Here is a 25,189-nt window from a genome sequence, read left to right as displayed (position 1 = left end):
CTTTCCTGCTTTGGTGAGAACTGATAGGTATTACTGTTAATTTTTAGATGTGAAATGGTACCATGATTTTGTTGGAAGAGAAATGTGTTATGTCAAATCAAATAACATCTCTCAGATTTGCTCAAAATAACCTGGGGGCAAGTAGGTTGGGATATAGATAAAATAAGTTTGGCCATAGGTTGCTAACTTTTGAAGTTAGTATAAAACTATAGTCAACTATTGTTCATTATGTTATTCTGTTGTATACAGTTGAAAAAATCCATAATGAAGTTTTAAAACTCCCATTTCAAGAGTAAAAGTTACCTATTATTAAAAAAGTTTACAACAGAAAACCAGGAGAAAACACACAAACTTAAGTTCAGCTCATATCCAACCATAGTTTCTGAAAATGATATCATGCAAGAGGAAAAAATATACATGCAAGAGGAAAAAAATTGATTACATAACCTCTCTTTCCATTAAAAAAATTTTGTATATTTGAAGTTAAGAGATAGTATGAAAAGTGTGATTCTTAAAGTATTCTTTATTAAGATCATTAAAAGTTGTAGAAACAACTTTATTATTATAAAGGCACAGGGAGACAGTTCTGATAAAATATTCAAATTAAACAGTAACTTACAGTACAAAAGACAATTTTAATGCACATACAAACCCCAAATGTCTGATTCAAAAATATTTTACTGTGTCTATTAATGGGCAATGATTAAAAATATAAATTGCTGCTGTATAATAAATATCTGATAGTGAACATCTTGATAGCAAAGTGAACAAAATATTTATTGCTTTTCACATACATATTTTTCCCTGTAATTTAAAATTCCTAATTCTTTTACTATCTTCTCAATCTTTCCACATAATCTCATGGGGGAAATGGTAGTTGTAACAACTACCTCCAGTAGCAATCACTGCTGGCAGTGTTTTCTCACTTCCTGTTCTGCAATCACAATCACTTTTCCAAAGTAACATGAACGTTTGCTAAGCCACATGAAGACAACCCTCTGTGACTGGCATTCTAAAGTTTGTAATGAACACTTATCAAATATAAAAGGTGCTGTTTTGAAAATGTGTACTTTATTTGAAGTTCTGAGTAAGTGGAGAATGTTTGACAAATCATTTTACCTACTCCCCTCAAAAGTTTCCTGAAGTTGTAAAAAGTCAGCTTAGTAAAATTTCTAGCACTTAAATGTTTCTTTGAGGGCCAGTTGATACCTGTAATATATGGATGTATAAAAATTAACATAATGCAATCTATTTTATAATGGAGAGACCTTACCCTTCTCCCAGTTTTTATACTGGGATTAACATTATTGATTTCATCATGCTTTTTTGTAGCAACCCAGTTATAGATGGTACAAGCAGAATTTCTATCACAACAGTAAAATAACATGAATGCACCATCTTATCTCAATGCTATTTCAACTTAAATATCTACATTAAAGTATTTGATAATCATTGTAAAGTTACTTAACCATATGTCACGTTCAGACAGTGTGTAGCAGCTAGTAATGTGCCTGGCACAGAGTTGATGGTCAATAAATAGTTGCCGAATGAATGAAAAAGAAAAGAAAAACTTGGCTTTGGTTGTGCACATTTTAATCACTTTCTGATTTAGAATAAGGTCAGTCTAGAACTAAATAGTACTGCACACTACACCAAACTTTGCTGTAAGCTAAAGCAATAATTCTAAGCAAATAAACAAAAAAAGGATCACCTAGGTCAGTGATAGTCAATTTACATATTGTAACTTTTTAGAATAGCCCACAAATTTCACACATTAATTTTTTATCCACATACTTAAATTTGATTAACAATGGTGTAATGGAGACCAAGTTGGGCAGACTGGCTAAACTATGCTTTTCAATAAAAATTACTAGTCCATCAGTAAATAATGTTATAATGCCCAATTAAACTAAGATGATGACTACCATGTTAATGTCTGCGAAACTACCAATGAATATAAGGTAGGATATCTTTAAGTCACATATGCTTGGAAGCAGTAGCTTAACTTTTGAACATAAAAGAATAACCAGGGAGATCTGAATGTAACAGTGACAGAGTTCTATTATTGAAAGTGTGATAAGAAGTAGTAGTAGGTGACCAATTTTAAAATCTAACCATGATACTAGATCTAACATTTCTTTGGCATATGCATTACTATCTTGGACTAGTTAGCATTTAAAAAATACTGTGTTGTTTTTTCCCTCAATCAAAATTAATGTTAAGGTGAAGATTGCTAGCATACTCTTCTTAAAGCCTTTTAAAGGACAAGATGACATTTTGCAACATATGCCAAACTTCATGTTTAGTGTACACTTATAGGCATAGAGGGATGTAACTGTTAAATAATCTTAAATGATTTCATGCAATGGTGAAACCACAGAATGTGGAGAGAAAAGTATTTACACAATAAAATATTCAGCTCTGAAAAAAACAGTAAACTTGGGAATCTTGCCCTAACAGTAAATGTGTACCGCATAGCACTGAACAAAAACTAGTTCAAATTTAAATAAACAACTAGAGTAACCTGAATGTGTAAAATTTAATAAAAAACATAAAAATGGGGGTGGGGAACACCTACACATCAGAAGGAAAAAGCGGCCTATAAAACAGGCCAATCTAACTTGACATTCAAAGTAAATGCAAGAGATTCACAAAATCATGATAGTAATGCAAACTAAGTCAAATACCAAGTACCGTTTGATACACAAGCCAAAGTAACTATCAGACTCATTTCCAATAGCTTCACGATATTCATTAATCCACTCAGGCATTCAGGGGAGCGAAGCAGTCAATGATAGCTCAAGTCTCCAAAGTGTAAGAACAAACTTATTTGCAGAAGCGTCATGTAATTTTTGAAGTAATGTCTTATTTTGATGTTAACATAAGATCTATCAGTGCAACTTTATCATCTTCTGAATGTATTACTTCCAAATTTCATTTTGCCATATAGTTTTTGGTGGTTTAGTTTCAGCCAGTGCTATTTAAATGGAAAAAAGGAAAGTTCAGCATAGACTACCTCACATTGTTACTTAATTGTGCTAGATATTCACGCAGCTCTTTTGCAGCTTGGAATCTGCCATAGCGTTTCTTTGGGTTGGCACACTCATCCAGCAAGGCCTCTAGTCGGCCATCTTTGGCAATTTCACTTGGTGGATCATGAAGGAGTCCTCCAGAAGTGCCACGCCAGGTGGCATGTCTGGATAAGAGGTTCTGACAAACAGCATAATAATTGTGGTCCACAGTCGCACGAGCACAAAGAATTTCTTTCGAAAATGATAAGCAAGCCTCCTTATCACAGTCATCAAATTTGCTTTCATACCATACATCCCAATTTTCAGGTTTATCTGTGAAAGGGGGAAAAGCAGAAAGAGAAAAATACATTTTAAAAATGTTTTCATTGCTTCCCAAAATACACTTCACTAATTACCACAGTAGTATTTCTTGCTCTGATTGTATTATAATTTTAAACATTTAAATATATTAACTTATATAGAAACATTTATCAGGAGTTAGCCAACGTCAGGCCGAAAGATCAGATAAGGCCCCTACTACTTAAAGAGTTTAGTCTGGATAGAAACTTTCCACCATACAGAGGAAGTACCATACAGAGAAGTAGGACACAATGCTACAACAGTACACAGGAAGCAGTACTCCTGCCTGGGGCTACAGAAGGCTGCAGGGAGAATATCTGATTTAGGTCTTAAAACAAAAGGCTAAGTCTGAAAAGAAATGAGGGAAAACAGTAGTGTAGGCTCAGTATAGTATGTGCAAAGGCAAGGACTTAAGGGATTGTTCCAGCTGATTCAGGAGATAAGTAGTTCACTGAGGCTAGAGTGTGAGACAGCTCCTGGAGAGAAAGTATAGAAGAGCCTAGAGAAATAGGTTGAAACTTGGGTGGTCATGAACATGATTTCTTTTACAGGACGGTAACTCTGCGGGCTCGCGAGTGGCTCAGTGGGTTCAGCATCGGACTCTTGATTTCTGCTTAGGTCATGATCGCACAATTCGTGAGTTTGAGCCTGGCATCGGGCTCTGCACTGACAGTATGGAGACTGTTTCAGAATCTCTCTCACTCTCTCTCAAAATAAATACACTTAAAAGAAAAAGAAAAGGTGACTCTAGAATGAAGACGGGAGGGATTAAGATGATGAGAGCAACTAATAGTCCAGATAAAAAAGCCACATTGTAGAAACGTAGGAGACAAAAATTAACAGGTAAGTTTAAGTTGAAGGTTCTAAATGGATGATGAGGTCAACAGTATTTACATAACAGGATTAACATTTCATATGGAGAGAATAAATATAAAGTACCTATGAGGTATTCAGGTAGGCATATCATATGTGCAATTAGAAATTGACTTGAAACTTAGTACTTTAACTTTTAATATTTATTTTTGAGAGAGAGAGAGAGAGCGAGCGAGCCCGCGCGCGAGCCGGGGAGGGGCAGAAGAGAGGGAGACACAGAATCTGAACCAGGTTCCAGGCTCTGAGCTGTCAGCACAGAGGCCGACTCAGGGCCTGACCTCACAAACCATGAGATCTGAGCCGAAGTCAGACACTCAGCCGACTGAGCCACCTAGGTGCCCCGAAACTTAGTACTTTGAAGTCAGAGGTACAGTTCACATATTTAGAATGCATCAACATAAGAATGCTTGATGGAACCAAGAGAAGAACTGAATTATATTGGAAAGTGTGTTGAAAGCAAAGAAAGAAACAAAGGGCAGAACCTTTGGGACTTAAGGGGTTGGTAGAGGAGAAATTAGTGAAAAAAATTCATTCAGCAAATCATTATTTGAGTGTCTACTCTATGGCAGGCAAGGGTATATACTGGCAAATAAAATAATAGATGGTTCCTGCCTTCACTGGCTTACAATCAAGTATGTGAAATGGTCATTAAATAAACATTATCATAAACAGTGGAAAATGCTATGAAGGAAACAAACATTTTTAACAGTAGAAAGGTTTTAGAAAGAAACAACCCTCCCTACCATTAGATACGGTGGTCAAGTATAACATTTAAGCTAAGCTTCAAAGGACAAGTAGCTACCTATTTATGGGAAAGAGGTGAGGTGAGGCATTTTAGGCAGAGGTCACTGCATTATGGGAAAGCCCAGAAGTAAAAGGTTCATTCAAGAAACCAAAAGGCCACTGTAGCTAAAGCATCAAAGGCAGTAGACAGAGGGATATTAAAAGTGATGCAGATTGGGCCCTGGTAATAAGTTTGATTTTACTTTTTCTTTAGGTCTCTTTAACATTTCTTTTGTACTCAGAGAATATAACTCAATCTTTCACTTGAAACGTGTACAAATACGTTACAAAATTTAAATAAAACATTGGTTCACCTTAAGCGCTTACATTATTTTGTAAATTGAAGTATAATTAATATACATTGTTTTATTAGTTTCAGGTACAAAACATATTGACTCTTCTATATATTATCCAAAGCTCACTATGATATGTGGTCACCAACTGTCACCATGTTATTACAATATTATTGACTATATTCCTTACGCTATACTTTTCATCCTTGTGACTTATAACTGGAAGTTTGTATTTCTTAATCCTCTTTATCAATTCTGCCCCTATCCACTCTGACAACCATCAGTTTGTTCCCTGTATTTAAGAGTCTGGTTTTATTTTGTTTTTTACAGTCCACATGTGAAATCATGGTATTTGTCTCTTTCTTCCTGAATTATTTCATTTAGCATAATGCCTTCTAAGTCCATCTTGCAAATGATAAGATCTCATCCTTTTTTATGGTTAATATTCCCTTATACACACACACACACACACACACACACACACACACACACAACACTTCCTCTTTATCCATTCACCTTAAGTTGCTTCCATATCTTGGCTATTGTAAATAATGCTACCATAAACATAGGGGTGCATACATCTTTTCAAATTGATGTTTTTGTTTTTTGGAAAATACCCAGTAGTGAAATTACTGGATCATATGGTGTTTCTATTTTTAACTTTCTAAGGAACCTCCATATTGTCTTCCACAATGGTTGCACTAATTTACATTTCCACCAATAGTCCGTGATGGTTTCCTTTTCTCCACATCCTCACCAACACTTGTTACTTCTTCTCTTTTTGTTACTAGGTATTCTGACTGGTGTGAGGTGATATCTCATTGTAGTTCTGATTTGCAATTCCCTTATGATCAGTGATGTTGAGCATCTTTTCAGATGTCTGTTGGCCATCTGTATGTCTTCTCTGGAAAAATGTCTATTCAGGTCTTCTGCCTATTTTTTAATAGGATTGTTTTTTTGGTGTTGATATTTAAGTAGGAGTTTGAATTTTAAAGAACAATGGGAAGTCATTAAAAATGTTAAGCGAGGGAGTGATAAGATCAGCTTTATGTTTTAAGAAACTATGTGAGTAGAAGGAAACCAAAGGATGGAAGAATTGCAGGAAGTTGTTACTTTATCAGTCACTTCACGAATTTGGCAATTAGGTGGTTGCTAATGGTAATACAGGATTTTAAGTCAGGTTCTAATGGGTGGAGGCATGAATGGAGGCTGAGGGAGTAGAAACAGGAAGAGTAAACAATGTATTTAAAAACAGGTGAAAAACGCAGGGCCTTGGAAAAGTCTTAGACATATTTGCTTATGGGGAGGGAAGAGAAATTGGATTTTAAGGAAGGAGTGGGAAGCTGAAGATAAATAACACAACAAGTTCTCAGAGAAGTTTCTACTCTGAAATAGAGAAATTAATGTGTATGGTTTTTTACTAGTTTAGATAATAAAGGAAAGGACACTGCGGGAGTTGCCACAGCGAAACCTCAGTGTCCTTGTGAAAGAAAAAATAAAGATCATTTCCCAGAAAGAGGTCAGAAAATAAGGTAAATAAATAAATATGACATTTTGTAAAGTAGATATTTAAACAGCTTTCCTGGGTGGCTCAGTCGGTTAAGTATCCAATTTCAGTTCAGGTCATGATCTTAGGGTTCGTGAGTTCAACCCCTGCGTTGGGCTCTGTGCTGACAGCTCAGAGCCTGGAGCCTGCTTCGGATTCTGTGTCTCCCTCTCTCTGACCCTCCCCTGCTCGTGCTCTCTCTCTCTCAACAATAAACGTTAAAAAAAAAAAAAAAATTAAACAGCCCTTCAATGAGACATTTCAAAAGTGGCCAGAGCTAAAGTAGCACTGGAGCAATGCTCACTATATGAATACACTTGTGTAGTTGTATTCATTCAAGCTTAGGAATTAGTTGGTATAAAACTGTGACACGTATTCCAAGAATGTCTGGATAAAAAAATTACAAGAAATTATTTTTACAAACACCGAAATGAAAATTTTGAAAGTTGAGGTAAGTTGCACAACTTTGTGAATATACTAAAAGCCACAGAACTGTACACTTTATTTTTCAATTTAATGTTTATTTTTGAGAGAGAGATGGAGTGTGAGCCAGGGAGGGGCAGAGGGAAGAAGACACAGAATCTGAAGCAGGCTCCAGGCTCTGAGCTGTCAGCACAGAGCCTGACACTGGGCTTGAACTCAAACCAGAGATCGTGACCTGAGCCAAAGTCAGATGCTTAACTGACTGAGCCACCCAGGCACCCCTGAACTATACATTTAAAAAAGAAAAGCATGAGGGAATCCGATGCGACACTCACAAATGCAGGAAGAAGTAAGTGGGGAATAAAGCACTCTAGCAGGCTGTCTACTCCCTGTGGGAGGATCTACATAGCAAGTCAAGAAATAATCAGAAAACAGTTTGGTGAGTATAGAATCAGAACAAGGTACTGGGAAAAACCAAGTATTTAACAGGATCAAGAGAAGATCGTGCAAAACCTAAGTGTCAAACTAATAAATTTTTGTTAATTTCCTGCATTTCCCAGATGCCATACATTTTTGGTCTGAGTTCATCAAAAAATCCTCATAAGACAGGAGAAGAGGGGATTAAAAATATAAGACATTCACCATAGAGCAACAATCTTTCAATTTCCTTTACTAAGTAGATTAATTACAGAGTTACAGGCTTTGTCTCTGACACTTTAAAATTCCTGTGGCATTTAATTTTCAAAACACTTCAGACAGTCTGCCCACCTATCCGATGAAAAGCTCACAAATAAATGGAGAGAAAAGTTTTGGGTAAGATGTAATACTGTCAAACTGAAGTTAGGGATCTGCAGTGCTAGAAATCATCTAACGGTTAAACAAAAAACAAAACAAACAAACAAAAAATCACCGTTGGAACCCCACAGAACAATGGAACACAGAACATCACTGTAAGAGATCCCACAGGAAAATAAGACCTCCATGTTTACTCTGGTAGTCTGTCACTATATAAAAACTTAATTCTGCATTACACTCCTAAACCACAAACTGTAGCAGACTACATGAAAAATACACACACACACACACACACACACACACACACACACACACACACACAGTATACCTGGACATTTGAACTCAAAGGATATTTTACTAAATATGGAGAAACTCTGACTAAAAGTACAAGTATAATAAACTAGTATGTGTTTACTGACAATGGTCAAAAAAAACAGAGGCAAGGCTGCCATCTAAGAAGGAAACTAAAGGTTTGTTTCATATAAATGTAAACTTTATTTTATCATAGAAAAAATCTGTACAAAAAGCAAATCTAAAATTTATATACTTACTTTGTCTAATTAACCTTTTGTCAGCAACCAAAACATTTTCAGCATCCACAATGATTACCTTCCCATCTCTAGGACCAACTGCAAAATTGTCAAAGCTGACGTCCAGGAGGTAGAGTGCAAATTCAAAGTCATTGTTTGTAAGCTGCTCAGCTATTTCCATCAATTGCCAAGCGAGGTCAACTCGTTTCTCCCATGGTGCATTAAAGTAACTCCACAGTTCTTCTCCAACGTAATTTACAGCCACCATTCTTCCACAAGCTCCAAGATATTTTGCAAATGGCCAACCTTCATCAGATGGAAAACTCTACAAAAGAATTATCTTCATATTACAAAAGATCCTGATGAAGATATCCTAGGTCTACCCCACCTCCCCCGATCCTCTTAGCAGAGACTGTTACTAGGCATGCACTTGATATTTCTTACTATATTCAGGAGTTGAAGAGAAATAAAGTTGATTTCTTTTCTAATTCATAACATTACTATGGACCTAAAATCTTTTTAAATAGATAACTTTACATTATAAAGCTAAAAGAGAGTAAGTCTTGCTTATCAAAATTTCAGAACCAAACTGATCAACAAAACATAAGCCACCTTCCTTATTACCAAATCTAGAAGTATTTACATTTTCCTTTATCTTTCTAATTTGTTTAAGTACATTCAACCATCCTTTCCTTTGAATGAACAGCACTACAGGCCTATTAGCCAGCAAGTATTTACCAGGCAGCACACACTGTGCTGTACTGGCAAGAAGAGTGAATGAACTAAACAGAGTCTCTAAAATAAAAATTTTAGAGGAGAAAACAGATAGCAAGCAAGTAATTTTGAGTATAATAAATGTCAGTTATTAAGAAGTAGTGTAGGTCCTAAGGGAGCATTTAATAGAGGCTATACCTAGTCCAAAAGCGGGCAGGGGTAGAATTTAGCAAGGGATTCACAGAAGTGTCTCTTAACCTATACTCCACGATTGGTAAAAAGCAGTCTGATATCCTATTGATGCAACCTGCACTCCAGGTACCTTTGGTCCCAAGTCCCTTCCTACTCCCACTGTATTTTCTGTTCACCTTTAGCTCAACTTCAAAATTATTTATTATCTTAATCTTTGCAAGGTTTTCTAGGTTTTGTAATCACTGGGAAAATTAGCTGGCTAAAACAAAAGTCTTCCATATTGATGAACAAGTCACTTTCAACTCAAATGTCAGGCTTTATCTAAGATACTTTCCAGTGCTAAAATGCCCAACTACAAAAATGAGCATTGTAGTGCAAAAGGATGGGAAGTAATGTTTTAAACAACTCCTTGGAAGATAACATGACTAGAGGAAGTTATGTTATGTGCCATTCCTTCAGCCTAGCATCTTTCCTTGAATTGGGGGAAAAATTGTAAGATGGTATTTACACAAACACTGCAGGGGAAACAAAGGAAAACACTGCAGAATATAAATACAGCTTACTTCTATTGCTAAGAATTGAACAATCTATGTACATTTAAAGAGCTGGAGATGAGGCCTTTCTTCTTGGACCCCTTATAAAAATAATATTAACTTAACTCTGAACTTTCATAAAAATGAAACAATTCAATAATATCCTTAACATTAAAATGTTTGTCAACTTAAAAGCAAAAGCAAAAGGTTCTTAGAACTAAACTTCATCCATAATTACCTATTTTCATTTGTGATTTCTTTCAACTATAACTATTAATGAACAGTAACTACTTGTTCTTTGTGTATGTAACTTTCTTTTAAGTATTAGTATCTGCAGTTTTGTGATAAAACACTAATTATGTAAATTAAAGATATGATAGTATGAATCTTTACATATAGTAAATGAATTGATTCAATTTTAATTCAGATCCAACATCTACTCTGATTCTTTAGCAATTAGAGGGAAGCACCCTTCTCTTGTATCTGAGAATTTTTTATTTCTTATGGATACTGGGAAAAGTGACAGACTGCTCATGTCCAAAGTGAACTGCTAAATCCGGTTTGCTAACCATGTGATATTTTCAACTTTTTCTTCTCAATTTCAAAATACCTCCATGACCCTGAAAATTTACACAAATGATTACAAAAGATTTAACTGTTTCCCAGAAGTATTCATGTACAAAGTACCTGACATTAACAAAAAAAAGGAAAGCACTAAAAATTGGTAAATGGGAGATCATATACTTTTGTCCTGCAAAAAGTAAAACAAAAAAATTCCCTCATACACTATTGGTATATTATTCACATGCCATACTGTAAAACAGATACAAACATATCTTTGTGAAAATAAAATGGTCTTTGACAACAGGAGAAAAGGGAACCCTGCCAACATCTGCACATGTACAAATGCCTCCTTGTTTTTGGAGACTTTCCAACTGGCAAACGACAGTTAAATATACACTTCATTACCCAAGGCCCTCATAGAAGAGGATAAAATATATGAACAAATGTCACAGTGAGCAATTTTATATTCATACAATGATTTTTGACAATGTTAACTAAAATCCTGTTATGCCTCATTTTAAGAAGTGCACTACAATTCTTTCACATAGCTTGCTATCTAATCTTTTGGAAGAACTTTAATAAATGAATTCATGCTACTAGTTCAGATGACATTTTTTCATTGTATAATCAAAATAGTCAGATTTCATTAATGAGAAAAGAATTCTATTGAACACACTACAGTACAAAGAAAGTGCTCAAAGGAAGCTGAAATATAATTTTTATTTAAAACAATTCTGGCTTAGCATCAAATTTCCATGGTCAGAGTTTGAGAGACAAAATTTTAAGATGTTACAGAGTGGACTTGGACTTGTTAAATATATCAAGCAATGAGAAACACAAGTTCTTACTCTCTGATTCCCAAACTCCCACAGGGCAAAAACAAACAAACACACACACACACACACACACACACACACACACACACACACAGCAGCTAGAATAAGAAGTTTATTGCTGAGGTCCACAGGTTTTATTTTAAAACAAACCTTAAAATCAGATTTTCAAATTGCCTAGAACAACGGACACATAGTTTAAAGTAACCTGACATTGGGGCGCCTGGGTGGCGCAGTCGGTTAAGCGTCCGACTTCAGCCAGGTCACGATCTCGCGGTCCGTGAGTTCGAGCCCCACGTCGGGCTCTGGGCTGATGGCTCAGAGCCTGGAGCCTGTTTCCGATTCTGTGTCTCCCTCTCTCTCTGCCCCTCCCCCATTCATGCTCTGTCTCTCTCTGTCCCAAAAATAAATAAACGTTGAAAAAAAAAAATTAAAAAAAAAAAATAAAGTAACCTGACATAAAGTGTGTGTATTTTAATAAGTTATTTACAATTGAAAAAATATGTACAAATACTTATCATTTGAAGGAAGGAGTCTTTAAACTTGGAATGATTTAAATTCTAACTGGACTGGAGGCACTCCAATTAATTGTTTATGGTTTTTTATCAGGTCTTAACCTACATCAAAGTGTAATATGTAAAGTCTTTAAAACTAAATATTAGTTCAAAGATGTACAAAGTTACAAAATAGTTATAAAACTATGTATTTCCATTACTGTATTTTTTTAAAATTAGGTTGGTGAGAACCCAAGAAAACTTCTACGAGTATTATTAGCAATGTAGAAATTAAAAATGGATATTCAAGTATTAAGATACACATGACTGATAAGATTTAAATAAATATTAAATGCCGTCACTGTTAATTTATAAAATATAAAGTATTTTGAGTATGAAACCTAAGATAAATCTCTCTCTTGGATACCTGATAAAACCCAAATACTACTAATAACAATATTACATGCATCGACAGTAACTTAAAGCCAAAGTTACAGAAATAAGTAAACAAAACCACTGGTGACATTATATGTACATATTTGATATTAAATATCAGAAAATGTAGATATCTTATGCTCTTTATGGTATATAACATTTTATAAAATTTGTATACTTAAAAGACAATATAATATACAAGTAGAATAATGGAATTGAAATCATAAGAGTAGCTTTAAGGTCCACCTTCACTCTGCATCTCACTAACAGTGACTGTGGCAAAGCCAAAACTTCTTAGAGCTTTAGCCTATTCCTCTGTAAAACTGGAATAATATTTGTACCACCACATATATTCATCAAGGCAATCCAAGGACCAAAAGAAAAATAGTATAAAATATACTTTGCAAATTTAATATTACTTTATGAAGAAATCCTTACCAAAACATTTTATTTTTCCTATTTATTTTATACTTCCTAAATAAATCTGCTAAATAAGAAGTCCAGATATTCATCAAGAGTTACTCTTATTTTCATATCACTTACTGAAAGGCATCTAGGAATAATGAACATCTTCCAAATACAGTCAAGAACTACCAAACTAGAAAAGCATTGTTACTGTCCTCTAGTAGTTTCTAATTTACAATGAAATATATGTTAGTCACCAAACTTTAAGTAATGAAAAATGTGTAGGGCATCTAAAAAAACACCAAAAATACAAAAAAAAAATTAAAACTTGGTAACATATATACACATAAACTCAACACTGTAATTCACTTTTCATTTACAATATTAAGTACCACAGAATAAATTCTAAGTGCTGAAGTAATCCATCACCTATTTATTGATCAAAATCAACCATCATGATAGTTTACATGATTTATAAAGAAGATGTGAAATCTAAGAATTCTAGAGTTGGAATGTATGTGAGTTGTAAATCTAGTTTAATCGTATTAGCACAGTTTAAATGATTTGCCCAAAGTCACACAGATAAAAGGCTGATACAACCCCTCAATCCAATATCCTCCTGTTTCAGAAGTTTCCAAATTTTGGAAAGGTAACAGTGCATATATTACATACACCTATTATGCAGAGTCTGGGACATATTCTGCTGAGAAAAAAACGTAAGCTTATACATTCTAAGTGGGATAAATTACATAAATTATCTCATGTGCTTTCATATATATGTTTTTAATTTGACAAAACCTTTGTCAAGTTTTTAAACTGGAATTGCAGGTAAGGGACTGTAGGTTAACTCACATTCCACTGACTACTCAAGCAGCTGGAGTAAAAGAGAGTTAGGAGATTCAGTGTGGAATGAAGAGAATATAAATTTTGTATTAAAAAATTCTAGATCTAGCCTAACACCATCATGAAATGCTAAGTAAACAGTTGTAAATAAAACATAGTCCCTATTCGCAGGAAGCTTTTTCAGCCAGAGTTGGGAGGATGGTTGTTAAATACACATAAATTATAAACTACACAATTTGTTACAAATTACAAAGTAAGAGTAGCTGAGAAAGAGTAGAGACCTATTTCAGACTGTGTGGTAAAGAAAGGGCAGCCTCTCTAAGGAAGTGCTACTTACGCTGAAATCTAAGAATGAAAATAGTATTAGATAGACTGGGGAGGGGGCAGTCAGAAAGTTCGAGGCACACAGTACAGACAGAAACCATCTTCTCAGAACTGAAAAAAAGGCCAAATCACCTTCAGAAAAATAAATGAGGAGAAAATGGCTTCAGGTAATAGTCTGGAGAGGAAGGAAGGGATCAAATTATGTTGGGACTTACACAATAAAACACAAACTCCTCAACATGGTCTATATGCTTTGGAAAACAACAACAACAACAACAAACAAAAAAAGGCTTAACATTCAGAAACATTGCACATACTGGAATTAAATATCCTGTGACATGTTATTCTTAACAACAACAAAAAGTTTTTACAATTAAACAAAAAAACACAAGTTTTTACAATTATCACAATACCCTTTAACAACCACTGTCCTACCAGATTACTAAGGTCATTTTATACTGTCAGAACAGTTATTTTAAGAACACATACAACATACAAATAAAACAGATTAAAATAAAGTTAACTCTAGCACTTGTGATCTATAATCTTTTTCTTTCTCCTTACATGACCAAAAGTAGGGTTTGCATACTAAATTTAAAAGACTATACTTCCTTTAATACAGGAAATAAATTATTTTAATGACATTTACTAACTCACAACATTCCATTAAAAGGAATGTAACTTTGAAGTTTACCTAAAGAGGAGATGTATTACAAGATTCACTTTGTAAAGAAGAGAATCCCTAGTACAAAGAAACTGACTTGAAAAAAAATCTATTATCAAAACATACAATCTAAAATCTATAGGTTTTCTACAGGACTGGCATTTCGGCACACACACAAATTTAAACTTGGGAATGCTTATAAAAAATGAATGTTACCAAAAGAATAGATTCAATTTGTTTCAAATTATTTTTAAAAGCCCAAATCTGAACAAAATCCCACTGTAGTAATGCTTGTTATAACAGCTGTTCACAGAGATTAGTCAACTGTATTGGTGACAGACTAATGTGTTCACAGTTTTGTGAACTGTCTGGAGGGGGAACATAGTAAAATTACTGGGATAATTTAATGGTTACCTAATTTTTGCTAAAACTTCTCTGAGACTTTAGCTTCTTAATTTTATACTGCCAAATAGTGGCCAAACTCCATTGTAAATAGTATAGAATCTTAATAATCTCAAGATTTTCAAGTTAAGAATATGTTCTATTTACTTCATTAAGTAACTTTTCCTTAAGTTTTTATTTACTAATTTTGAGAGAGAGAGAAAGAGAGCATGTGGCGGGGAGAGGGGCAGAGTGAGAGGGAGAGAGAGGACCCTAAGCAGGCTCCACGATCTCAGCACAGAGTCTAATGCAGGGATCAAACCCATGAACCATGAGATCATTAACTACCTGAGTCGAAATCAACAGTCGGACACTTTACTGACTGAACCACCCAAGCACCCCTAAATAATTTTCTGAATGCCATCTTCTACCCACCTCGAATTCCAACAATATTAAGCGCCTTTAAAATACCAAAGTTATGTTATTTCACTGAATATCATGTCAACAGCTATTTCCAAAATTGGAAACTAATGTCAAAATGCATCAACAAAAAATTTGTATAAGTTTAATAGAAATTAATAGTCTAAGATGAATAAATACACTCTCCGTACCAAAACAAAAAAAACAAACCCACTTGGCCACATATTTTAAATATGCGTAAATTTACTAGTTTCAACTGATGTTTTCTTAACTACTGTCACAATCAGAAAGTGTGATTCACATTTCTAAGTTGAAATACGTATCTATAAACACCATACTCAAACACTGACTTCTAATAAGACAAAATTTCCAAGAAAGAAAAAGAATATAATAAGCTTCTTTTGGACCCACTAACCTAAGAATGCTACCTTGCTTTCTTCAGTCAAGACTTGATTTCTTTAAAGAGTCTGCCAAGTAGAACAGTAAGTAGTAACTTACTTCCCTGGTTCCTTAAAAATGTAAGCAGAATTAACATCACCCTTCCAAAAAAGCCTCAAATATCCTCTGGTTGCAAAGTATCTGTTAGACCTAATGCCTGGTTTTAGATTTGTGTTTCTGTTGTTGCTTTAAACTCAATAAAGAAAACAAAACTCTTGGTTCCCCTACCCCAAAGCCTGGGGTTCCTCATCATCATAAAGAATTACTCTCTAGTTAGTTGCTCCGACCAAAATCCCAGGAGATAGACTTTATTTTTCTGTTCCATCACACCTTACCCATCAGGAAGTCATTTGAGCTACTTCTCCAAAATATATCGGTTCTGTCATTTTTATAACCTTCATCGCAACCATCTTAATCCAAACCACCATGCTCTCCCCAAAACTTGTGCAAAAGCTTTTCAGATTTCTTACCCCATACACCCCATTCTCCACAAACCAAGCCCTACTCAAAACACTTCTATTGTTTCACATTGCTCTGAAATAAAATCCTAAACTCATTTAGCAAGGTTACAAGGCTGTATAGGATATGATCCTTGTCTCCCTCTATGATCTTCTATTCTACCATGCTTTCCTACTCCCATGCTCTTTACTCCTCTGGATTTGCAATATCTCTTATTCAAAAACACTGCCCTCAGATCTTTGCACCACTGGCTTTTTCTCCCATTATTCACACCTCAGCTAACCTGTCATTTTTCCTGACCACCCAATTTAGAATATTCTATCCCCAATCCAATTCTCCATCACAAGAGTCTGCTTTATTTTTGTAGTATGTAAAATCTGAAATTACCTTGTTTTTTGTTTGCTGTCTACACCTAGTGCCCCAGAACACAAAGGCTGCACAAACTGTGACCTGGCCTGCCATCTTCACTGTACCCTAAGTGTATATAGATCAGTTCCTGGAACTACTGAGCAATGCCACAGAATTCCTGCCAGATCTTTTCACCTCATAGTTAAAACTCCAAGTGGGCATGAGAAAGGCAAAATATGGAGACCCTGAGGCAACATACCTACCTCAGATAATAGATCTTTTTTTTTTTTTTTAAATCTGTTTTAATGTTTATTTTTGAGAGAGACACAGCACAAGCTGGGGAGGAGCAGGCAAAGAGGGAGACACAATACAAAGCAGGCTGCAGGCTCTGAGCTGTCAGCACAGAGCCCTACACAGGGCTCTAACTCATGAACCCGAAGATCATGACCTGAGCCAAAGTCAGAAGCTTAACTGACTGAGCCACCCAGGCGCCCCCATGATGATAGATGGATCTTTTAAGATTCTGTCTCAGAGTCTAAGAAATTAGACCAGACCTAACCTTTATTTCTAAAATTATCATTTAGTTTCTGTACTATTTAGAATTATTAACCTGTAATAACTTACAGAGAACAAGTAAACTTTTGCTTTATATTACTGAATCTTTATCTAAACCCTATTTCTTACAACAGTCTTTCTGTTTCATCGGGGACAAATCCCTAACCCTCCTTTTAATTACTACTCAAAAAATACCTATAGCCTAAAGCTGCTACAGAGGTATTTAAGATGTGTATATATGCAAATAAGGTAACATTTTGAAGGTTTGTCAAAGGAAGAGTAAAATGTGTATTTCTAAGATATCAACATAACGTACTAAAGAACTTTTCAACTACTACACCTATCTAAAAATGAAATGAGTTGATTTGCAAAGTAGTAACATATTGTAAAAAACTTTACAATCAAAGACATTTTGTGTATTTTACTGAATAGTTGCATCTCCTTTAATCTTTAAAGCAATCTTGTTAGATAACTGTTATAATTCCTATTTTTTTCATTAAAAATCCGAGGCTCTAAAACTTTAAGTGACCATTCAATAGCTTTGAGGTAGTAGAGAATGCTATCACAATACTGCCCCTACCACTCCTCTCATCCCCCCTGACCCCATCCACAGGCTAAATCCCATTTATCCTTTAGAACTCAATTCCTCTGTGAAATTTTTCCTGGTATCCACTCCTATAAAGATACGTTAAGATGTCCCTCCCTAAACGAGTCATTTGACAGAGTGCAGGCACCTTTTTTTTTTTTTTTGGTAGGGCTTATAATGCTATAGTGATTGTAATATTCATTTATATACATAACCCCTACATAGTAAGTTACCTGCTGCCTAGACAGATCCTTTGAATCCAGGTATCTTATAACTGACTATTTACCAAATGAACAAATAAAATCCAGTTCTACAAGTCCAAAGAGCTTCCAGGCATTTCATAGATAACTCCCTATCAAGAATCAATTTTAGTAAGGACATGCAAATTGGATAAGAGATTTGATTACATAATTTCAAACCTTTCAGGGTCTATGACTGGGATGTGTAACCATTCACATCTTACAGTAGTAATTTACAATTATTTACTAATGTTCATTATAAGTGCAGGGAAAATGCAGGGCTTATATTCAGGGTAGTAGTAGTTTTATACATAATGAATGGAAAGTTAAGAAAGAAAAAATGTCAGCATTCTGTGAAGTTAGCAGTAATGACTGCAACACAGGAAGTAGGCCAGAGACCATAAACCAGAAAAACAAAATAAAAACCAGTCTGATGATCCGCTAACAAACTGACTACCCATGCCTAGAAAGCAGACCCCAAAAAGTAAGCTTATCTATTCCCTAACATGTGAGGAGTATGTGCTGATCCATGCAGTGGAAATATGAAGGAAAATAGTTGGAAGATCAGACAAAAGTACAGAAAGGACCTCAGAATTAATAATGGTGAGAAGATATGAATAAATTCAGAAAATAGGCCAGTGGAGCAAAATTATTTTGCTCCACTGATCTGGAAGTGGTGCTTTCCTAAGAGTGACTGCCTGTTTCTATGGGCGTTCCAAAATAAAAGTCTCTTTTTGGATGAGAGGTAGACAGAATTATTTTATTATTTCAGTTTTTTCATCAAGTGTTGATGCAACCTCTGAGGAAAAAAAAAGCAGAAAAACAATAAAACCTCTAGATTTAAGGTTATGAATTAGATAAAAAAGTGCTCTATTTAGAACTACCTAGTGAGAAACATCTCTGAACACTAAATCTGGGAATGCAGTTACCACAATTGTATCTGGTGGGAGAGAAGTAGGTGGCTCCCTAAGCTATTACTTGGCAAAGAAACTCCTGAGACAGTCTGGAACATCCTTTCAAAACTTTGCTACTGCCCCACAAGACACTAGGCTACATTTAGCTCCGTATTTTTTCCCTTTAAAGGCAATCTTTGTTTTTGTTCATTTTGTTTGAAACTGATTGTGGCTATGTAAAAATTGGGGAGGAAGGCAAGCTTGAAACAGGGTTCTCCAACCTGGTCTTCTCATACCCTCTTACCAGGAAGGGACCAAGCACCAAAACCCCCAATCTTTTAGAAGTTTAAAATTACCAGTTAAAGTCAAGCTTAGAAAAGAAGTAGAAAAAGAAAAATTTTTCAAATCAAGAGTGTGAGACTCACAGTTATTGAGGCTAAAAAGGAAAAGGGCCTACTCCAATAGCCTCATTTTGTAGGTAAGCGAATCCCATAAAGAAGTTTATCAATTTGTCCAAAGTAAGACAGTTTGTTAAATGACCATAATCTTTTGTTTACTTCAAAAACTGTATATTAGGCAGTACACATTAAAAATATTTTTCCTTTAAGAAGGATTTGTTAAGGACAAAATAACATTCACTCAAAGTTTTCTGTAAAAATTCATCCTGTAATATAGGAATGGACTAAATTAATATAAATAAGTAATGGCTTATTGTCTAATAACTACCTTTAAAGTGATCCATATTCCAACCAAACTACAAACCAACTGGTCAAATACACTAGATACAGTTACTTTTACCTTATTTAATGTCTAATATTTATTGAGTGCTTACTAGGCATGTGGCACTATATAATGTGTTTCGCATTTATTATGTCATGTACAAGAATTGAAATAAAAGTTAAAAACCCACACTGTAAGTGACAGTTACATACTGTAAAAATTAAGGAACTCCTATTAAACCCATGATGCAGGAAATTTAGGAAAAAGTTCTACAAATGTAGTGAAACAAATTTCCATTTCCTTCATACTACACAAACATGAGCTTTCTTTATTTCTGTAAGTAAGACTATCATCACTATCTCTAAGTCAAGTCAGATATACAGTTTGGGCTTCAGGAAATCCAGACAGCATTTTTCTTTAGCAAACACACAGCTTCTATAAACTCAAGAATAGGGAACTACAAATATTGGTAGAAAATTTACCAAGAAAATAACAGAAAACATCTTGCCATCTTGCCAAACACTTTTAACATCTTGATTTTCCAATATTCCAAGAATGCTATTAACAATATAGAATAAACTGGGGCGCCTGGGTGGCTGACTTCAGCTCAGGTCATGATCTCACAGCTTGAAGGCTCGTGGGTTCCAGCCCTGCGTCGGGCTCTGTGCTGACAGCTCAGACCCTAGTGCCTGGAGCCTGCTTCTGATTCTGTGTCTCCCTCTCTCTCTGCCCCTCCCCTGCTCATGCTCTGTCTCTTTCTCTCTCAAAAATAAATAAACATTAAAAAAAATTAATAAAAAAATATAGAATAAATAATTCCCTCTCTCCATTTTTCCTCTCTTCATTCTTTTCTGTGAAAAGAAAAAGTATCAGAGTAGAAGATAAAGGTTCTAGCATTTTGTTACTTGATGTTCACAAAATTTTTTTACAAGATGATAATCCTATGGCTGAAAACCTTCCTTTGAACTAGATAAGCTGCTGTAAGAGCTAGTAAAGCTAACCAACAATAAGAAGGGAGTTGTACTTTCATACTATTTCATACTGGGAAGGCTGTGTTACAAATCTATATAGCCTTACATACATAAGGTATGAGTGTAATAAGTTTTACAGACTTTTAATACCTTTCATGTCTTCTTTCAAGGCATAATAGAAAATTCAATTTGTTGTTTCTTAACATCAGAAGAGGCGATTTTAATGGGCTAAATTTACATACATGTTTTGGTTCAAATATTTATTTTGGAAGCATGTTTACCACACTGGAACTTTTGTTAAGAGCAGTTTGATGAAGTCAGTTCAAAATACTTGTTTTTCTCCAAGGGAGTTTTTGGACAATATAAGAAAAATCTAATTTGTGACCAACTGTCCAAAAATTCAATAAGTAGCTCCCTCTCCTGGAAAAAAAAAAAAAAAATGTGAGCTCCTCTTCATGCTGTAAAATACATGCTTGGATCTTTAAAAATATTTTTAAAAATACATGAACCAAAAAGTACATCTATACAGCCAAATTTTCTATCATTATTAATACCACATACTATCATAAATGGCTATTAAGTTTTATAGAAACTATATAAATACTAAAATTGTACTTGTTTGTCTAGTTAACAGAAAGTAATTAAACATCATTGACTTAGTATGTAACAATCTTTGTACCTAATCACAGAATTTTAAGACTCCTTTCACTGTAGTGGTTTTATACCATTATCAAACCTTAATTACATTGTTCATACTTCTTAACTCACTATTTTTTTCCAAAAGAGGAAAGGGTTCTATAAAGAAAGTAGCAGCTGTAGGAAAATTTCTTATTTAAAAATAAATCTTATTCAACTTGCTTGTCATCGTGTTAAAAAAAAACAATATGAATGACTGGTATTCAGGACCTCAAATTTATATTTCTCATATCACTCAATAGTTAGAGAGCCAGGTTGCCTGAATTTAAAATGCAAATACAAAAGTCAAAATTAACAATGTTGATAAGTACATGTCCTCACATACTAAAAACAAACTCTTATCCCATAACCTATCTCTCACCCACCCACCAGATCAGAGCAATTGTGTCACTAAGTTTAAATTACAAGAACACAACTGATTTTTTTAAAGTTGTTTATCGCTAAAGATGGAAACAGAGAAAGAGTTAAGTTTGAGGTAAGAGTTAATCAGAAAACAAGATACAAGCACACTTGGCTATCTCAACTATAAAGTAAACTGAAAATGTCAAGACAACTTCAAAATTCAAAAATATAAAAGCTTCTCATATAAAGCAGACTTACCATAGTGCAAAATGAATGCCAAGATATTTTTATAAAGCAGTGGATAATGTTATTAAAACATTAGTCCTAGTATTTGTTGATTCTAATACATCAATACTCATAATTACCTGATAAAAATCTTTCAACAGGCACCCTCTATTACAAGTGAGAAAACGTGTCCTAAGATAGCTCCTTACTAAATCTTGACAGACTATCTGCAAATACACTGCTGAAGCTTTCTACAAGGACCAACATTCCTAATATAAACATCTCCTTCCTAATACAAACATCTATTTCTCAAAGAAAAAAGATAAATGAAAAAAAAGTTTCAAATCAAATGTATATAAATGAGGACTTAGGCTTCACAGGCTGACTGCTTTTATTGAAATTATTTGGTAAAATAATTTCTTGCAGGGAAGTTTACCCTCTAAATGTTATATACCATTCACTGTTAAAGAGAGCAGTGTTTAATATACAATCTGTACTTTCTATGTGACTCGTTACATACATCCTATGACAGCTTAAAATTTATGAACAGTCACACTAAAGTCTTGAGGCAAAATATTTACTTCGTGTTAAAATTACTTGGCTGAACTAATTAAACGAAGCTGGTTTCTCTTAGCTAAGTTGGGTGATGGAGAACTTGAGAAAAGAAATATAAATGAATACCATATATTCCTACTCACGCGCTTCAGATTAAAAAAACAAAAGAAAACCAAGAATCCTGTACAACCACACCCCCCACTAGTGACATTCTCAGCAGAACAGAAAGAGACTGAAGCATAACAAAGTTACTTGTGATTAATTTTAAGTTATCCTCCCCACCCTGTATTTGATAAACAGCCAAACAGGCATGGAAAAGGAGCAAGGTAACTTTCCTGCAATTACAGGAGGGATCACAATCCCACATTAGTCACCACTATCCAAGGACACCGCACTGAAGCTGGGTGGGAATGTGTAGAAACTCAGGAACTACTCCAATGGTCAACAGTTTTTCGGGTTTTGTTTTCTCTTTTTGCGGTCACCAGTAAGAAGATGCCAACCTACTCGCCCCTAAAATGTACGTTTGTTTTCAAACTAAAGTCGCGTGAGAGCCAATAACTCAACTGGACCAGAGGTGAGAATCTCCTTCCCCTGTTTCTCACCCTGGCCTAACATGTCATCTTCTTCCTGCAGTCAAATTACTACATGAATACGGCAGGTCACAGAATCAGGATGAAAATGTCGGTCTTGGCCTCAAACCCTCCCAGTCCAAGTCCAAAGATGCCTTACTTTCTCCCCTTCCTAGTCCCACTCAAAGCACGATTTATGGATTAACCTCATCCCTGACCGCAGTCTCCATTCCCCAGCTTTTCCTCAAAATAGCTGCCACATAAATGAGTTAAAGAATAAAACAAAGACTTTGGGGGCGAAGTTAGACCAGCCACAAAGAGTACTGAAGGGGAGAGCAAACGCGGTACAGAAACACTTGAGAAGAACTAAGAAAGATCCAAGGGCTCATGAACAGACTGCGCCGTGGAAGCGCAAACCCCGGCTGATAAAAGCAGAAAGGCTGGGAGAAGAGCCCAAGGAAACTCACAAGAGAGACATTTTGGGAACGTACAAGACGCGCTCCCTCTGGTGTCTAAAGGATCCGCAGTCAAATCCAAGATGCGCTCGAGTCTAGGTGCCAAGAGCAGACTCTCCACCAGCCAGGTCGCCCTCCGCAATCCGACACAGTGCCCAAGGGTCCCCCAGGGCCGCCCCCTTCCCACGCCCGCAGGCTGGCCCAGCCGGGCCGGGTCCAAACTGGGCAACGAGCGCGGGTGTAGCCACTTCTCCGACTCCAGTTCGCCCGCGCGGCCCTTCCCGGCAGGACGTCCCCTCCCGGGCTCCGCGCCTACCTGTAGCACCAGCGGCTCGGGGTTGAAGGCCAGGGTCAGCAGCAGTTGCATACGCTCCGAGTCCTTGAGGTTGCGCAGCAGGAAGCTGCCCGAGTCCTTGGTCTCCGCGTAGCGGCGCACCAGGCGATCGAGCAGGCGCTGCGAGGGGCAGTGCACCAGGTCGGACCAGCCCTCCACCGCCTCCGGCGTGAGCAGCCGCACGTCGCCGTTGAGGCGCGCGAACTCGGTGCGGGGCATGGCCTGGAGCAGGTCGCAGCGGGGTCGGCCGGTGGCCCGTTTGCAGATGCTCTGGTCGAGCTGCGCCAGCTCGCGCTGCGAGCCGAGGCGCTTGAGCACCACTCGGCGGCGGCCGCCCTCGCGGGGCTCGCCGTACTGCGCGAAGTAGACGTTCTTCACGTTGAGGAAGTCCAGCAGGCGCAAGCGGCCCCACGCCTCGAACACCACCTGTCCGTTGAGGAAGCGGCGGCACCAGCTCGTGCCGAAGCACGCCGGGCACTTATTGAGCTGCAGGAAGCGCCGGTCGGCCAGCTCGTTGCGCTGCCAGGAGGCGAGCAGCGACGGCGAGTGCAGCACCATCAGCACCAACAGGCTGCCCAGCGCCGCCAGCTTCAGCGAGCGGGACAGGCGGCCCAGCTTCGGGGGCACCAGGCGCCACATCCCGCCCGCCGCCCGTCCACACGCACCCGGAGGGCGAGGGCACCCCGTGGGCGCCCCCGCCGCGCCGAAACCCGAAGAGCGACCGGCTGGGGCCCCCGGGCGAGAGAAGGAGCGAGGTCGCGGGCTGGGGCAGGAGGCGGAGTAGGTGTGTAAGAGAGAAAGACGGGGAGCGGGAAGGAGCCGACCAAAGCAGGCTGCGACTTCTTCCAGTCACTAGACTCCACAACTCTCGAGCTCCCTCCTCCGAGCTCCCCGCCCTCCGACTCCGGCGGCGCCTCCTTCACGCCAACCAAGTTATAGAGGAGCGGGAGGGGGAGGGAGCGCGGGGACCCGACGGCCGCGCGTCCGCGCGCGCGCACGCGCACTGTTCACTCGGGGGCGCGAGAGCTGCGGCGGCGGCCGCCTGTGGGGCGAGCGGGGTCTCTGAGGAGAGGGAAGGAGGGACTCACGGAAGGGGAAGAGAAGCTGGAATGTCTCACAGCGAAAAGTAGCAACAGTGTAGGAAGGTGGGAAGGATGAGGTGCCCGCGCGTCCCTGACGCCTCACGCCCCGATTCGTACGCGCCGGCTCTCCAGAGAGGGAGAGGGGGCCAGGGGGCGGGGCTGGTGGGGCGGAGCGAGCGCGTCGCGCGCCGCCCGGAAAGCGTAAGCGCGAGCCCGCGGGGGTGGCTTTGGGGGCCGGCTCCTTGGGGGCGGAGCTCGAGCTTTTGGAGGAGGGATAGCTGGTGAGATCTGGTGGTAAAATGACTT

The 25,189-nt window shown here is 37.3% G+C and overlaps 1 protein-coding gene across 1 annotated transcript; it reads right to left on the bottom strand.

Moving 5' to 3' along the window:
- Positions 1-2,200: 2,200 nt before the first annotated feature.
- Positions 2,201-25,008, bottom strand: DIPK2A (divergent protein kinase domain 2A). The gene is made up of 3 exons (XM_047875499.1): positions 23,784-25,008; positions 8,636-8,939; positions 2,201-3,344 (listed from the first exon to the last, which is right to left on the bottom strand). The coding sequence occupies exons 1-3, from the start codon at positions 24,438-24,440 to the stop codon at positions 3,013-3,015; spliced, it is 1,293 nt and encodes a 430-aa protein (XP_047731455.1). The 5' UTR covers positions 24,441-25,008; the 3' UTR covers positions 2,201-3,012.
- Positions 25,009-25,189: the final 181 nt, after the last annotated feature.

This window comes from Prionailurus viverrinus, chromosome C2 (assembly GCF_022837055.1).
Source record: "Prionailurus viverrinus isolate Anna chromosome C2, UM_Priviv_1.0, whole genome shotgun sequence".
Taxonomy (NCBI): domain Eukaryota; kingdom Metazoa; phylum Chordata; class Mammalia; order Carnivora; family Felidae; genus Prionailurus; species Prionailurus viverrinus.
Note: the sequence above shows the minus strand (reverse complement) of the source record. Positions and strands in the feature narration are given on the sequence as shown.